At 37.3% G+C, this 16028-nt stretch overlaps 1 protein-coding gene and 1 pseudogene across 1 annotated transcript in view; both read right to left on the reverse strand.

Annotated features, from left to right (window-relative positions):
- Positions 1–410: 410 nt before the first annotated feature.
- On the reverse strand, positions 411–1449 carry LOC100617993 (olfactory receptor 10R2-like; annotated as a pseudogene).
- Positions 1450–8003: 6554 nt separating this feature from the next.
- LOC100030512 (olfactory receptor 10K1) overlaps positions 8004–16028 on the reverse strand; it is a 28906-nt gene continuing 20881 nt past the window's right edge. Inside the window, exon 3 of the mRNA XM_056816188.1 lies at positions 8004–15044. Within this exon, the coding sequence (XP_056672166.1) occupies positions 13790–14980 (1191 nt within the window). The 5' untranslated portion in view covers positions 14981–15044 and the 3' untranslated portion in view covers positions 8004–13789. The remainder of the gene's footprint in view (positions 15045–16028) is intronic.

Consider the following 16028-nt stretch of genomic DNA (forward strand, 5'->3'; position numbering starts at 1 on the left):
AGATAGAAATAAGTATGCCTCTGAACCTAGATGATTGGGAGAATGATAGTGTACTGACAGAAACACGATTGAACTTCATCTAATATTCTGTTTAATCCCAAATTTCATTCATCATCCTTCCTGACTTCACTATTCCAGACCATCTTTCTTGTGACCTTGTCTTGTCCCACTGCCCCCGCCAAGGCCAATTTCTCTGATTCCAATATGTCTGTAACTCCTTACTTTTTTCATGTTACTCAGACTTCTACATACCCAATAGAGAAGCATATTCATATATTCACATTTAGAAAAAAAATAATCATTTAACTAATATTTGTCAAAAGTACTCTAGGGTAGAAGTATAATACATGTATAATTTGGGAAAATAGTCAGCCCCAAAACTGAATTACTAGAAGGACCGACAAATGAAGTCATTTTAGGTAAAACTTCCTGCCCAACACTTTTCTGATGGCCAGTTGTACATCCTTATTCCTCAAGCTATACACTATGGGATTCAACAGAGGTGTAATGACTGTGTATGTCACAGTGTATGACATAGTGTATGTCACTGTGACCAAGTGGTCCTTGTTGGAGATGTAGCTGGCTGTGTAGCTGGAAGGAGGTACAACCATAGTGGATGAGGACCACAGTAAGATGAGAAGCACAGGTAGAGAAAGCCTTCTTCTTCCCCTCTGTTGAGGGAATCTTCAGGATAGTTCTCAGGATGTAGAGGTAAGAAATGCAAATGAAGGAGAAGGGGACCACGAGCACAAGGACTCCACAAATAAAGATGACAAATTCATGAGAATCTGAATCTGTGCAGGCAAGCCGAATGACAGGTGAGATGTCACAGAAGTAGTGGTTGACTTTGTTGGAATTGCAAAAGGGGAGACTAAAGACCAAATTGACTGTTGTTAGTGAGACCAAAAGACCTCCAATGCCACAAGAGACTGTCAGCTGCCCACACACACGCCAGCTCATGAGGATTGGGTAGCGGAGAGGATGGCAAATAGCAACATAGCGGTCATAACCCATCACCCCAAGCAGCAGACAGTTGTTGACAGCAAAGCCAAGGAAGAAGAACATCTGGACAGCACAACTGGTGAAGGCGATGGTCCTGAGCACAGAGAAAAGGTTGATGAGCATCTTGGGCAGGATGACAAAGTTATAGAAGGTTTCAGAGACAGAAAGGACACTCAGGAAGTAATACATTGGGGTGTGGAGACTCCATTCAAGGTGGATGACAGTTACTATCGTGATGTTCCCAGTCACAATGAGTAGATAAAGGCAGAGGAACACTGGGAAAAGCACAAGCTGCTTTTCTTGGAGATTGGAGAAGCCCAGCAACAGGAACTCAGTAACAACCGTAAGATTGGCTGAAGGAAGCATTTCTCTGGGAATGTCCTAAAAAAAAAATGGAGCAAGAAGAATGCTAAATTCTATAGACCTAATGATCTGAGGTTTTCATTCTGAATTATGTAGTCATTGAACTTATTCTGGATTATTGCTGTCTGGGTCAGGGTCACAGAAATAGTAAATGGTAAAGTTGCGATTTGAATCCATGTCCTCTGATTCCAAATAAGACAATGCTGTGCTTCCTACCACAATCTATATATCTCCAAATAACCTGCATGATGTTCAGCTTTTGAATAGCTTCTCATTTTCTCTACCAACCATGATCCAAACATTCAAAATATTGCTAAAAATACCACCTCCTCCAAGAAATCTTCCATAATTTATCTAGTGTATCTTATTGTTTATTATTCTTATTCATTTTAGCCATATATTTCCCATTATTTAATATATTGGTCAGGACATACATTTTTGTCACTTCGAGTGTTTATTTTGTATCTTTAACTAGATTGTAAGATCTCTGAGGTTTTGAAACATGTCTTCTATTTACTCATTGCCCATGGTCCCTTTAGTTAAGTTTATCTACAAAGTCAATGAACAGCATCCATTGATTGGCTGAATGAATGAATAAAATATGGAGGGAGGGAGGGAGGGAGCAGTGGCTATAGGAAGTTCCACTGTGCAGTATTGTCTCCTTTATACTCCTGTTTCCTAACCTAGTAAAGTTTTCATGATCTTCATCAACAACCAAGCAGATGCCTTACTGGACAAAGTAGTAAATATACTCCCAGCTAAAGTAAAGTTTTCTAGAGGGAAAGATGTGTTTCAGCAGATAAGGAATATTTTATGCAAACTTCATTTTTTTTCTATTGAGAGGACTGCCATCCTTCCAATCATCCAGATTTCAACCCTTGGTTTCATCCTCAACTCTTCCCTCTTCTAGCGTTAAATCCTGTCAATTCTACCTCCATAATATATCTCATATCCATCATCTTCTTTATATGCACACAACTGCTATCATATTTCAGACTTTCATTACTTCTTTCTTTGACTATAGCAACAGTATTCCTTACTGATCTCTCCATCTCCAACTCTCTACAGAATTGTCAAAGTGATCGTTCTAAATAAAAAATCTAACCATGTCATTCTCTTATTCTAAAAACATCAGAAATTACCTATTTCTAATAGAATAAGTACATACTTTTCTATTTGAAATGTAGAAACTTTTCTAATCTGGCTTCAACCCATCTTTCCACTGATATTTTACTACCAGTCAAGAATTCTGCTTGCTACTTGCTCCTAGATATATGGTAACTTTCTTTTTATCATTATTTTATTCATCCACTCATTCACTCATCAAAGAACCTACAACAGTCATACTTGCTATATGTTAAGAGATATATAAAATGAAGTATGATATAGTCCTTATTTATTAAAAGGTCACAGATAAGTATGGAAATCTTTACCTCTTAAGTCCCCTTGATCTTCATCCCCTAAAATTAGCTTTGTGCCAGACTTTTTTTCCAATGTGTTAGGATTATGAAATTCAAGAAGAATAAGGATTCCTGAAAGGAAGGGGGTCCTATTATAAGCCTATTTACCCATGATCCTCATAGATTCTCTAACTTGGATGGATAGATGGATGGATAGGTAGATAGATAGATATAGTAAAGAGATTTGAATCATTGATTGACAACAAGCTCAAGGCTAAGAGTATTTTGTAGATATGGGAAATTTAAATGTGAAATTCCAGGTTAAGATAGAAAAAAACTATTATCAAATATATTCACATAAAATCAAAACGGCCTGGAGAAGGAGAATTTTCAGAAGCCAGTTTATGATAGATAAATAATATGCTGGTCCTGGAAAGGCAGGCAGTGCATGAATCTGTCTGAGTTGGAAAAAAGTTGGAGATAAATAAGCAGGGAATAAGGCAAAAAATGAGGCATTTTCCTGAAGGACAAATAGGTGGCTAAAGTGGAAGGAAAAGGGACAAAGGACAATGAAGCATATGAGCTAGTGGAGGTTTCTAGAGGATCAGAATCAAGAAAAAATGAAGATGGTTTTAGATGTGCTATTTCCCTACACCTGTACAGATGCCAAATGAAACAATAAATCTTCATTAGAATGCTCTGTGACCATATCTCCAACTGACTTCAGAATAATCCTATGTGGAAATGGTACCAGCTTCTCAAGTTCTGTATGTGCCAAACTGAACATTTCTCCCCAGAATCACTTCCTCCTCCTTCAAACTTCACTATATCTACCAATGGCATCACTAGTCCCCTATTCTTCCATGTTCAAAGTCTTGGAGTAAGCTTTGATTCTTCTCACCTTGAGCCTCTTTTATTTTGTTAGTTACCTAGCTTTAAAAATTATGTTTTTTCAATTTACTTTCTGCTTTTACATTCCATATCTGTCTTCTCTATTTTCCCTAACAGTATCTGGACTAGATAATAAAAAAAAATGTCTTATAACATATTTTTCCACTTCTATTCTTTACCTCTTTCAAACTAACATGCTATTCATTACCAGAATTATCTATGATGAATAGAACTCATCATATCATTCCTCTTCCCAAAAATATTTAGTGACTCCCTATTGCTTAGTAAAGTTTAAACTCCTCTACCTGGTATTTAAGTTCTTCCACAATCTAACACTAGTCTACTTTTTCAACATTATATCATATCACTCTCTTCTAGACACTGTGCTGCAACTGCACTGGACTATTTCATTCCCATCAAATATGCACTATAACCTTCTTCCTTTGACTATATATTTCTTTTGTTTGGAGTGTCCTTCCATCCCTTCTTTGAAGGTTGACTTATTATACATCTTTTTATGCCAAACCAAATGCCACTTCCTCCATTATACTATTTCTGATACTTCCAGACAGTAAAAGTTCTCTCCTTTTCCTCCCACCTCAGATTCTATGCAGTGCTTTGTTTTGCAACTTTTTCATTCACGTGTGTGGAGCAGCTAGATGGCACAGTGGATAAAGCAATAGGCCAGGAGTCGGGGAGACCTGAATTCAAATTTGGCTTCTGGTACTTACTAGCTATGAAATCCTGGGCAAGTCACTTAATCCTGTTTGTCTCTTTCCTCATCAGAAAAAATGATTTTGAAAAGGAAATGACAAATTCCTCCAATATCTTTACTAAGAAAACTTCAAATGAGGTCACAGAGTCAGATCTTTCTGAACAATTATATTCACTTGTTTAACATTTTATTCGATCTTATCTCTGTTTTAGATTATGACTTCCATGAAGATGGAACTGTATCTTCTCTAAATTTTATTTTGATAGCATGTCACATAGTACTCTCCACCCTATAAGCATTTAAATAATGCTTGTTAATAAATGAAATGAATGAATGAGCAATACCCTTCTTTTCTGCCAGTCTTCCTCATCTCTTCATCTCTCCTTATCTCCAATTATCAGCCTCTTTGTTTTCCCCTTTGTCCTTCTTTTCCCAAAACAATTGTACAAGGGCTGACCAGAGCTCCATGGAGTCCTACCTGGGTCATCCATGAAATAAATGAAACATCAGTGAATACCTGTTCTCCTCATATCAATGCCCAAAAGGTTCTAACAGAATTTAAGAGTCTAGATTCTTTGTTAAATCAATGTCATCTCCTCCTTTCCCACATAAGGAACTTCAAATCTTTCTTTTTCCTCTCCTACTAACCGTGGCTTAATGCCAGCCTGATGTCCCATGTGCTGATCACTTAGGTTTCTGCACAAGAAGTTCTGGAGTTTGATTTTCCATTACCATCTCTATTTGCCATCTGCTCATGGAGCCCTTTCCTACTCCCATGCCTAGGGTAGTACCTTGCATGGGGTAGACTTGCATGATAAGTTGTTTGTTGCATTAGATTAAATTTGAATGAAATATTCCTGAGTCCTGTGACCTGATTGAAGAGAAACCAGTTTCTTTTAGCTGATCCTTTATTTCCCTTCCCCTACCTCACTCTCTTGAACAGTATCCCCACATGCCTTCTTCTAAACTGCCTTCTTCAACAATCTTTTTTTTTTTTGTATCTATCAACTATAGTACTAATAACATGATCTGGAACTGTGTTATCAATGGCCCTAGGGAGTCATTACCACACTTGGTTTGACACAGGTCCTTCCTTTCTCCAATTAGTAAGTAGGCTACAGTGAGAAAAATATAGCCATCCTCAAAGTTCACTGGCAAAATAAGTAAAACAGAAGAATTTACTCGAGTCTTAATGTTTAATTAGAGAATCTGAGTCTGCTGGGTACTATAGGTGAAGCACACATATCTACAGTAACCCCTACCCAATCCCCTAGCTTTTTTTTCCTTTGAGTCCTTCCTCTTACTCTCTTAGGTCTAAATATTAAGCATCCACATTTAATCTGTGTCTCTTGATACCACCCCTCCAGTTTGTGACTTTAGATGGAAAAGTGGGGAAATATTTTTATGTTACTAAGGGGCACATGAAAAACTAATTAACTGACAAAGGTAAAAGATGATATTAATTTATCCATTCATTTACTTGTTCAGTCACTCATTCACAGACCTCAAAGTTCATCTAATTTAACCTGTACCTATAAAATATTCTTTATATCATCCACAAAATAAGTGTTCATCTAGTAGCCTCTATTTGAAGATTGATACTGAGGGGGAACTTCCCAAGGCAGGTCATTATAAATGTGAATACACCTAATTGTTAAAAACAAATGTCCTTGTTCTGGAGAGCAATTTGGAACTATGCCCAAAGGGCTATAAAATAATGCATACTCTTTGATCCAGTAATACCACTACTAGGTCTATATCCCAAAGAGATTTAAAAAAGGGGTGGGGAAGAACCTGCTTGTACAAAAATAGTTATAGCTGTACTTTTTGTGGTGTCAAAGATTTGGAAACTGAAGGGATGTCCATCAAGTGGGAAATGACTGAACAAATTGTGGTATAGAATGGTGATAGAATATTATTGTTCTATAAGAAACAATGAGCAGGATAGTCTCAAAAAGAGCTGGAAAGACCTACATGAACTGATGCAGAGCAAAAATAACCAGAACTAGGTGAACTTTTTACACAATAACAGCAATATTGTGGAATGATCAACTCTGATAGACTTAGCTATTTTCAGCAATACAATGATCCAGGACAATTCTGAGGGACTTATAATAGGGAATGCTATCCACTTCCAGAAAAAGAACTGTTGGAGTTGGATTGGAGATCAACACATGCAAATTTTCACTTCGGTTTATTTGGGTTTTTGTCTTGGGGCCTGGGTTTTATATGATTATTCTCTTATAAAAATTATCAATATAGAAATATAGTTTACATGATACAACATGTACAACCCAGATCAAATTGCCTGCCAGTTCCAGGAAGGGGGGAAAAAAGGAAGGGAAGGGAGAAAAGGAGACAATTTGGATCATATAGTCTCAGAAAACTTATGTGAAAATTTATTACATGTAATTGGTAAAACAAAATATCTTCATAATCATAACAAAAAGAAAAAGCTTTTTTTACATCTATCATAAATCTGAACCTATATTGCTTCAACTATTACTCTTTCTTCAGCCCTAAGGGATGGGGGAGGGGGGAACTAACTTCATTCATATGGCAGCTTATCAAGTAATCTCCTTCTCTGGGATAGATTGTCTATTACTATCTCACTTATTGGAAGAGGGAACAAAAAGAATTGTGAATTACACACCTTGTTAACTGTCAAAACAAATTAACTGTTGGATTCTAAAAGTGAATTGGTATAATCTGACATTTTGGGGAGAATTGAATTTCTTTTGACAGTTCTGAAGACAATGCTTCTAAACAAAGATAACATTCTCATTAGTTTTTCTGCTGGCATATCACACTGTTGATGCATAGTCATCTTGACATATATTAAAAACTCTCTTGTTTATTTCAAAAGAAGTGATCTAAAGAAATTTTTCAGTGTTTTTTCCACATTGATCACTTTTGGATTTTCCTCTCCTACTTCTCTATTAAATAATATTATCCCTCAATGCAAAGAGTGAGCTACCAAAGAAAAGATACACACAAAATTCTGGGAATAGATGGTGGAGTCATATAAAAGTAGCATAGAATTCTCACTAGACCTTCATCAACCTTCAGCCTCCAAATTTTGTAGATCTCTTAATTCCAAGAACTAGGAAATTAGAGAGCTGATGCAGGAAAGGAGGGAAAGGATAGATTGAAAAAGGAGTGTGGGGAAGGCTGAGGAGAGGAGAATGAATAGAGATCCCCATGTAGTTCAAAACAAAATAAGAATCATATGAAATTGTTATCTGATGTCCCTTTTCTTCAGGATTTTCTTCTTAGTGAAATGTATATGTTATCCAAAATAGCACCATTCATTTCTTACCTAGTCATAGGGACACACTCTCTTGGATGGATGGATACCTCATTCCAACTTGCCCTCATACTAGGGTTGTAAATTCTTAGAGAAGAATCAACTATATGGCTACTCTATAAAATCTTTCAGGGTTCTAAGGATAACCATGTTGAGAGAAAATATATTCCTCTTACCACTCTAGCTCTTGAGCTCCCAGATGTGTTCCTATTCATATAAAGAGCCATTCATAACAATGACAATCTATTTTTTTAATTAGTCAATTTAGAATATTTTTCTTTGGTTACAAGAATCATATTCTTTCCCTCCCCTCCCCCCACCCCTTCCCATAACCAACACACAATTCCACTGGGATTTACATGTGTCCTTGATCAAAAGTTATTTCTATGTTGTTGATGTTTGCACTAGGGTGATCGCTTAGAGTCCACATCCCCAATCATATCCCCATCGAACCATGTGATCAAGCAGTTGTTTTTCTTCTGTGTTTCTCCTGCCACAGTTTTTCCTCTGAATGTGGATAGTATTCTTTCTTGTAAATCCCTCTGAGTTGTTCTGAATCACAGCATTGCCACTAATGGAGAAGTCCATTACATTCAATTGTACCACAGTGTATCAGTCTCTGTTCTGGTTCTGCTGGTTCTGCTCCTTTCACTTTGCATCAATTCCTGGAGGTTGTTCTAGTTCACATGGAATTACTCCAGTTCATTATTTCTTTGAGCACAATAGTATTCCATCACCAACATATACCACAATTTGTTCAGCCATTCCCCAATTGAAGGGCATCCCCTCATTTTCCAGTTTTTTTGCCACCACAAAGAGCACAGCTATGAATATTCTTGTACAAGTCTTTTTCCTTATTATCTCTTTGAGGTACAAACCCAGCAGTGCTGTGGCTGGATCAAAGGGCAGACAGTCTTTTAGTGACCTTTGGGTATATTGCCAAATTGCTCTCCAGAATGGTTGGATCAATTCACAACTCCACCAGCAATGCATTAATGTCCCAACTTTGCCCCATCCCCTCCAACATTCATTACTTTCCTTTGCTGTCATATTAGCAGTTCTGCTAGGTATGAGGTGGTACCTCAGAGTTGTTTTGGTTTGCATCTCTCTAGTTTTAAGATATTTAGAACATTTTCATGTGCTTATTAATAGTTTTGATTTCTTTAACTAAAAATTGCCTATTTGTGTCCCTTGCCCATTTATCAATTGGGGATTGACTTGATTTTTTGTACAATTGATTTAGCTCTTTATAAATCTGTGCAATTAGGCCTTTGTCAGAGGTTTTTGTTATGAAGATTTTCCCCCTAGTTTGTTGCTTCCCTTCTAATTTTGGTTGCATTGGTTTTGTTTGTACAAAACCTTTTAAATTTAATATAATCAAAATTATTTATTTTACATTTTGTAACTTTTTTTCTAACTCTTGCTTGGTCTTAAAATCTTTCCTTTCCCAAATATCTGACAAGTATACTATTCTTTGTTCACCTAATTTACTTATAGTTTCCTTCTTTATATTCAAGTCATTTACCCATTCTAAGTTTGTCTTGGTATAGGGTGTGAGATGTTGATCCAAACCCTATCTCTCCCATACTGTCTTCCAATTTTCCCAGAAGTTTTTATCAAATAGTGTATTTTTGTCCCAAAAGCTGGGATCTGTGGATTTATCATAGACTGTCTTGCTGAGGTCACTTACCCTAAGTCTATTCCACTGATCCTCCTTTCTGTCTCTTAGCCAATACCATATTGTTTTGATGACCATTGCTTTATAATATAGTTTGAGATCTGGTACTGCTAGGCCACCTTCCTTCACATTTTTTTTTTCATGATTTCCCTGGATATCTTGATCTTTTGTTCTTCCAAATGAAGTTTGTTATGTTTTTTCTAATTCAGTAAAAAATATTTTTGGTAGTTCAATGGGTTTGGCACTAAATAAGTAAATTAGTTTGGGTAGGATTGTCATTTTTATTATGTTAACTCATTCTACTCATGAGTAATTAATGTTTTTCCAATTATTTAGACCTAGTTTTAATTGTGAGGAAAATGGTTTGAGTTGTGTTCATATAGTTCCTGTGTTTGTCTTGGCAGATAGATTCCTAAGTATTTTATATTGTCTAGGGTGATTTTAAATGGTATTTCTCTTTCTAATTCTTGCTGCTGAATTGGGTTAGGGATATATAGAAATGCTGATGACTTATGTGGGTTTATTTTGTATCCTGCAAATTTGCTAAAGTTGTTGATTATTTCTACTAGCTTTTTAGTTGATTCTTTAAGTAGATCATCATATCATCTGCAAAGAGTGATAGCTTGGTCTCCTCATTGCCTATTTTAATACCTTCAATTTCTTTTTCTTCTCTAATTGCTACTATGTTTCTAGTACAATGTCAAATAATAGAGGTGATAATGGGCATCCTTGTTTCACTCCCAATCTTATTGGGAATGCTTCTGGTTTATCCCCATTGCAGATGATGTTTGCTGATTGTTTTAGATATATGCTGTTTATTATTTTTAGGAAAGGCCCTTCTATTCCTATGCTTTCTAGTGTTTTTAATAGGAATGAGTGTTGTATTTTGTCAAAGGCTTTTTCTGCATCTATTGAGATAATCATGTGATTTTTGTTGGTTTGCTTGTTGATATGGAGAGTTGTGTGGATGGTTTTCCTAATATTGCACCATCCTTGCATTCCTGGTATAAATCCCACCTGATTATAATGAATAACCCTCATGATCACTTGCTGGAGTCTTTTTGCTAGTTTTCTATTTAAGATTTTTGCATCTATGTCATTTAAGGAGATTGGTCTGTCGTTTTCTTTCTGTTTTTGACCTGCCTGGTTTTGGAATCAGTACCATATTTGTGTCATAAAAGGAATTTGGTAGAACTCCTTCTTTGCTTATTCTGTCAAATAGTTTGTATAATATTGGGATTAGTTCTTTGAATGTTTGATAGAATTCATTTGTGAATCCATCTAGATCTGGGGATTTTTTCTTAGGGAGTTCTACTGATTGATCAGGTTAGTCAGATCTTCCCCAGCTGTCAGCAGAAGCTGAGAAGGAGCTGGGCTTTTCGCCTAGTTATCAAAGTTGTTGCCTATAGTTTGTTGCTGCCTCTGCCCCTTGGAGGAAGGCTCTCAGATCAGTCTGTGGGGGAGGGGTATTGGAGCTTGAATTTCCTTTCCCTATGAAGGCTTCTTATCTGCCCTATTGATGAGATTGAGTCAGGGCAGAGTTGATCTGTAAAGCTGGCTGTGCCCTGGGGCCAAAACAGGGCCTCTTGGCTGCAACTAGGCTGCCTGCTCTGTGCTTCCTGTCCAGCTGCCTCAATGCTGCATGTGTTCAACACCTTGAGCCTGGCACAGCTGTGCCAGTAAGGTCCTCCCTCTGGACTAACGCCCTTGCCTGCCCAGTGATTCCAGCCAAAGCTGGAGGCTCAGCACTGTAGGTGGGGGAGGGGTCCTGGGACCTTACTTCTTCGTTCCCCTTAAACCCACATGTTCTTGAATTGAGGCTTTTGGGGGGAGGGGGCCATACCTTTTAAGTTGGGTCCAGGGGGAGGGTTCCCTAGTTCTGTCCTGTTGTTAGATTTGGTTTTCAGTTCCCTGGAAGCATAGTATTTTTGATGGGTGAGGAAGGGTTTGCTGGGGGTCTGAGCTGCTGCTGACTCTAAGCCACCATTTTCATTCTGCCTCAACAATGACAATTTAGCATCTTAAATATAGCCATTTACTAAAAATAAAGCAGAAAAAAAAATAGTGTCAAAGGTATTCAGGTACCAAAGTAGTCAAATGAACACTAAATATACCATAATCTACCCCCCAAAAACTGGATAAACAGTGGGAGAGAGTGGGCCCATGCACAGAAACGTGGCATCAAAGCATATGAGTGAAAAACAAACAAGTGTTCAGGGTAACTCATACCTTTGGAATCATAAACTCCTTTTTTTCTGAGGAACTATCAATAAAAGTTCTTTGATGAATGTAGTATCTGCATTGAACAGATATTTTCATTACTGGGTTGATGTAAACCATGTTTGACCAACACCTGATTAAACACATCTAAGCTAGTTGATCTCTGAAGTAACTTACAAGTCTCTCTTACCAGGGTGTAATCAACTTGTCTTAATCATCAATGGCAGCTGTGATGTCTAGCACTTCAAATTTAGCTGATGCAGTTCTGAAATCTGTCCTTTCACCTCTTCTCTCCTCTTTCAAGTTTCAGTTCCAGGATCCTCTTCACAAAAGCTCCACCTTAGATTATGATTTATAAGCAAAATCCCATTCTACATATAATCTGAAAAGTAACATTATTCCTCCCAAAAATATCAAGCACTGCTGATATCCATAATTCCTCAGTTCTATATAACTTATCACCTTCATGGTTTGAAAACTTTCGGAAGGGTAAATCTGAGAATAACTATTTCAGGAATTGTTTTTCATATTTTTTTCATATTTTTCTCAATAAACCCTAAAAGAGACAGTATATTCCATGTTTCCTTAGGTTCTAATTAAAGACCATTTAAAGAAATCTTATGAACTTAAAACAATATCTAACTGCATGAGTAATACAAGTGATTGATCATGATAATGAGGTCTCCAGATTTTCTAAAAGTGACAAGAATATCAAACTCAATAATGGCATAGCAAAGACTAATTTATCCTAGAAGTCAAAAAGGGCTGAGTGACTCTCTCCCAGGGTCAAGGGGCCAAAAGAATTGTAAAAACTATACAACAATGAAATAGTATTAACATTTAACATTTGGATTAGCCATTTTTTTCATTTTCTAGGTTGCCAGGGTCCTTGCTATGTAAGACTATTGTACGAGAATGGAAATTGGACTTTTATATAGAAGAGGAGGCATTTCTCTATGCTGAATAATTACATGAGGAAAAAGATATGGACTCTAAGGAAGGACAAGAGGTTCTGTTTTTTGTTGTTGTTGTTGTTGGTTGTTTTTCTTTCCAGAGCTCTACCAGTTATTAATAGTATTTCTATGATGTTTTGGTCCATCTGACCACTAAGTTATAAGGCACCTTGACTATGTTTTCCCACCAAGTTGTGGAAACAAACTCAAATTCAATGAAAAAAATCATTGGGCTTTATGTTGTCTAGTAATTAGCTTAGTTTATTAATTTTAATAAGTGCATTCTTATTTCACAGATGATGCTAGTGACCCATTAGCAGTAGGTATGTGTTTTGACTTGTATTTCCAGAAATAAGATAAACTCACGATTATGCATTCCCATCTTCTCACCTTGTCCCCAATGAAAACCCCAATGAAAATAGGGGAGGTTCATTTGTACAGTGCCAAGGGAGAGATAAAAATGCAGTTTATGTCAATGGAACCAAGCTACTATAGGATCATAGATACTGGCTACCTTCTCAGCCCACTCTCTCTAGTGCTGAGCAAAAACCTCAGTGGAGTCAAGAGCAAACAATGAAATAATAGGAGAATGGCAAAATTGCTTTTAGAACATAAAAACTGGAGATTTATCATTCTTGTTAGGATTATATTTCTGACATTAATGATCATAGATATGACAGCTGACATTGAAATTATTTGTTAAGCCAGATCTGTGAATTTCACTATTATAAGGTATTCTCAATGGAAAAACTCCATCTATCAATGTAGATCATCACTTGCTCTGAAACTGACAGTCTTAGAATATATCCTAGGGAACTGAAGCAATATGTGACTTTTCCAAAGTCACATAGCTAGAATACATCAGAGTTGAGTTGTGAACTCAAGTCTTCTTGACTCTGAGACTGGCTTTCTATCAATTATGCCATGATGGATTCCTTTAGCCATTTACAAAAAAAAAAAAATCCTTTATGTAGATTATCACATTAGATCCTTCCAAAAATCCTGTGGGATGATAGAGATACTATCATGTGAAAATTCACAAATACAACATCTGATCTTTCAACATAAAGATAGCTTTGGACATTTGAGATGAAAAATCAAGGCTTAAAGAGCATAAGAGTTTTCCCCCATGGTCACACAATTTATCCAAATAATAATACAAATTCAGTTTTCTCCTGATTTTAAATCACATTCTTTTTCTCCTGAAGTTAGTCAATCCCTCCCCCACCACAATTAGAGAACCAGAGTTGGGGAAAGAAGTCAAGTAGAAGAGCATGTTCTTGAATGTTTGGGACACATGTTCTGACCCATTGCTCGCCAAAGAGCTGCCTTGAACTCCTTATTTCTGAGACTATAAATCATGGGATTGAATAATGGAGTTAGAATGGTATAGGACACAGATATCAGAGCATCCTGGCTTGAAGTATAGTTGGTCTTGGGCCTCAAATAAATGAAGGAGGCACAACCATAATGGACAGTGACAACAATGAGATGGGAAGCACAGGTAGAGAAGGCTTTGTACCTCCCCACCGTGGAAGGGATCTTTAGGATGGCAGAGATGATACGGATATATGAGGCTAGAATTAACAGCAAGGGGATGACTAGGACAAATACGCCCAGCATGAAGATGACCATCTGACTAAGGCGAGTGTGGTGGGAAGCCAGCTTAAGGACAGGAGAGATGTCACAAAAGAAGTGATGAAGCTGGTTAGAAGAATGGAAGGGCAAGTGAAATACAAGGGATGTTGTAACCAAGGCAACTGTGAAACCACAGGCACAGGCTGCAGCTACAAGTCCCAGGCATGTCCCATAGCCCATCAGCACTGTGTAACGAAGAGGATTGCAGATGGCCACATAGCGGTCATAGCCCATGGCTGCCAGCAGGAAGGAATGAGAACAGCCAAGGAAGAGGAAGATGAGCATTTGGATAGCACAGCCCACAAAAGAGATGGTCTTCTCTTGGGCCAGCAAATCCACCAGCATCTTGGGCACTATGACAAAGGTATAGCATGTCTCAAATGAGGACAAAATGCCGAGGAAGAAGTACATAGGTGTATGAAGTGCTCTTTCCAGCAGGATGGTGGACAGGATCACAGCATTAGTGCCCAGAGTGAACAGGTAGAGGAGAAGAAACACCACAAACAGCAGCCACTGGAATTCAGCCAGGGATGAGAAGCCAAGGAAGATAAATTCACTCACTGATGTCTCATTGCTCCTCTCCATAGAGAAAAAATGCTTAGAAGGTTGGGAAAAAAGAGCCAGAAGTAGGATAATAGCAAGGAATTCTGAAAGGGCATTGAGAAATGGAGCTAAGGGTGAAGGTGACAGAGGTTCCCAAGTGTTTGATACCAACACCTGCATTCCTTCTTCAGAGACTCTGAAGAAAAGTTTAATGATGATGTAAAGCAGAGTACAAGACCAAATTATTGGCAGACAAGCATAAGGTTTCATCTGGAAATCTCCTCTCAAGATTGGAATTCACTGGTCAGTTTGTACAATGGGGACATTCTTCATCCTGAAAGAAAAGAGAATTTTGATTTAGTAAAGGAGATCTCCAAAACCTTTACATAAGCTATTAACTTTCACAACCAGGCTAGTGAGAATAAACAGGAACACTGTCCCAAATTCTATTGCTTTATTCAGAAGTAGGCATTTCTAGAAATGTTCTCAGAATACATTCCTCTAGGGGCTTTGGCACAGGTGATAAAGAAGGAAACATTTGTATTCCTTGTAAAGACTAATTTAAAGAAGAAAAACAGCTTTGATATCATTAACCAAAAAGATCCAGAATGTAGTAGAAGATCATCTGGACTGATAAACCAGGAATCCCAGCAATGCTTTGGACACCACTTAATTTCTTTAGTCTTTACTTTCCTCCTCTTTAAAATTAAATTATTCAACCCCATTTATCGTTTTCAAGTGGAGAATGGATAACCACCCTGAAAAACATGGGCAGTTGGACAGTGAGATCACAGGATACCTTCTAACTCTAATACTCTGTGACCTACAAGCCTTAAATGGACCATAGATTAAGATATTTTAAGAATATCACCCTAGGTCCAGTACCTCTCATTCCCCAAATTCTCTTTCTGAATATCCCATAATCTATAATTACATAGTGAGGGTGGAAGGAAGGAAGGAAGGAAGGAAGGAAGGAAGGAAGGAAGGAAGGAAGGAAGGAAGGAAGGAAGGAAGGAAGGAAGGAAGGAAGGAAGGAAAGAAGAAAGAAAGAAAGAAAGAAAGAAAGAAAGAAAGAAAGAAAGAAAGAAAGAAAGAAAGAAAGAAAGAAAGAAAGAAAGAAAGAAAGAAAGAAAGAAAGAAAGAAAGAAAGAAAGAAAGAAAGAAAGAAAGAAAGAAAGAAAGAAAGAAAGAAAGAAAGAAAGAAAGAAAGAAAGTCAGAAAGAAAGAAAGTCAGAAAGTAAGTAAGAAAGAAAGTAAGTAAGAAAGAAAGAAAGACAGAAGGAAGGAATTTTAAAATGGAGATTTGAACCCTAGACTT

This window comes from Monodelphis domestica, chromosome 2 (assembly GCF_027887165.1).
Source record: "Monodelphis domestica isolate mMonDom1 chromosome 2, mMonDom1.pri, whole genome shotgun sequence".
NCBI lineage: Eukaryota > Metazoa > Chordata > Mammalia > Didelphimorphia > Didelphidae > Monodelphis > Monodelphis domestica.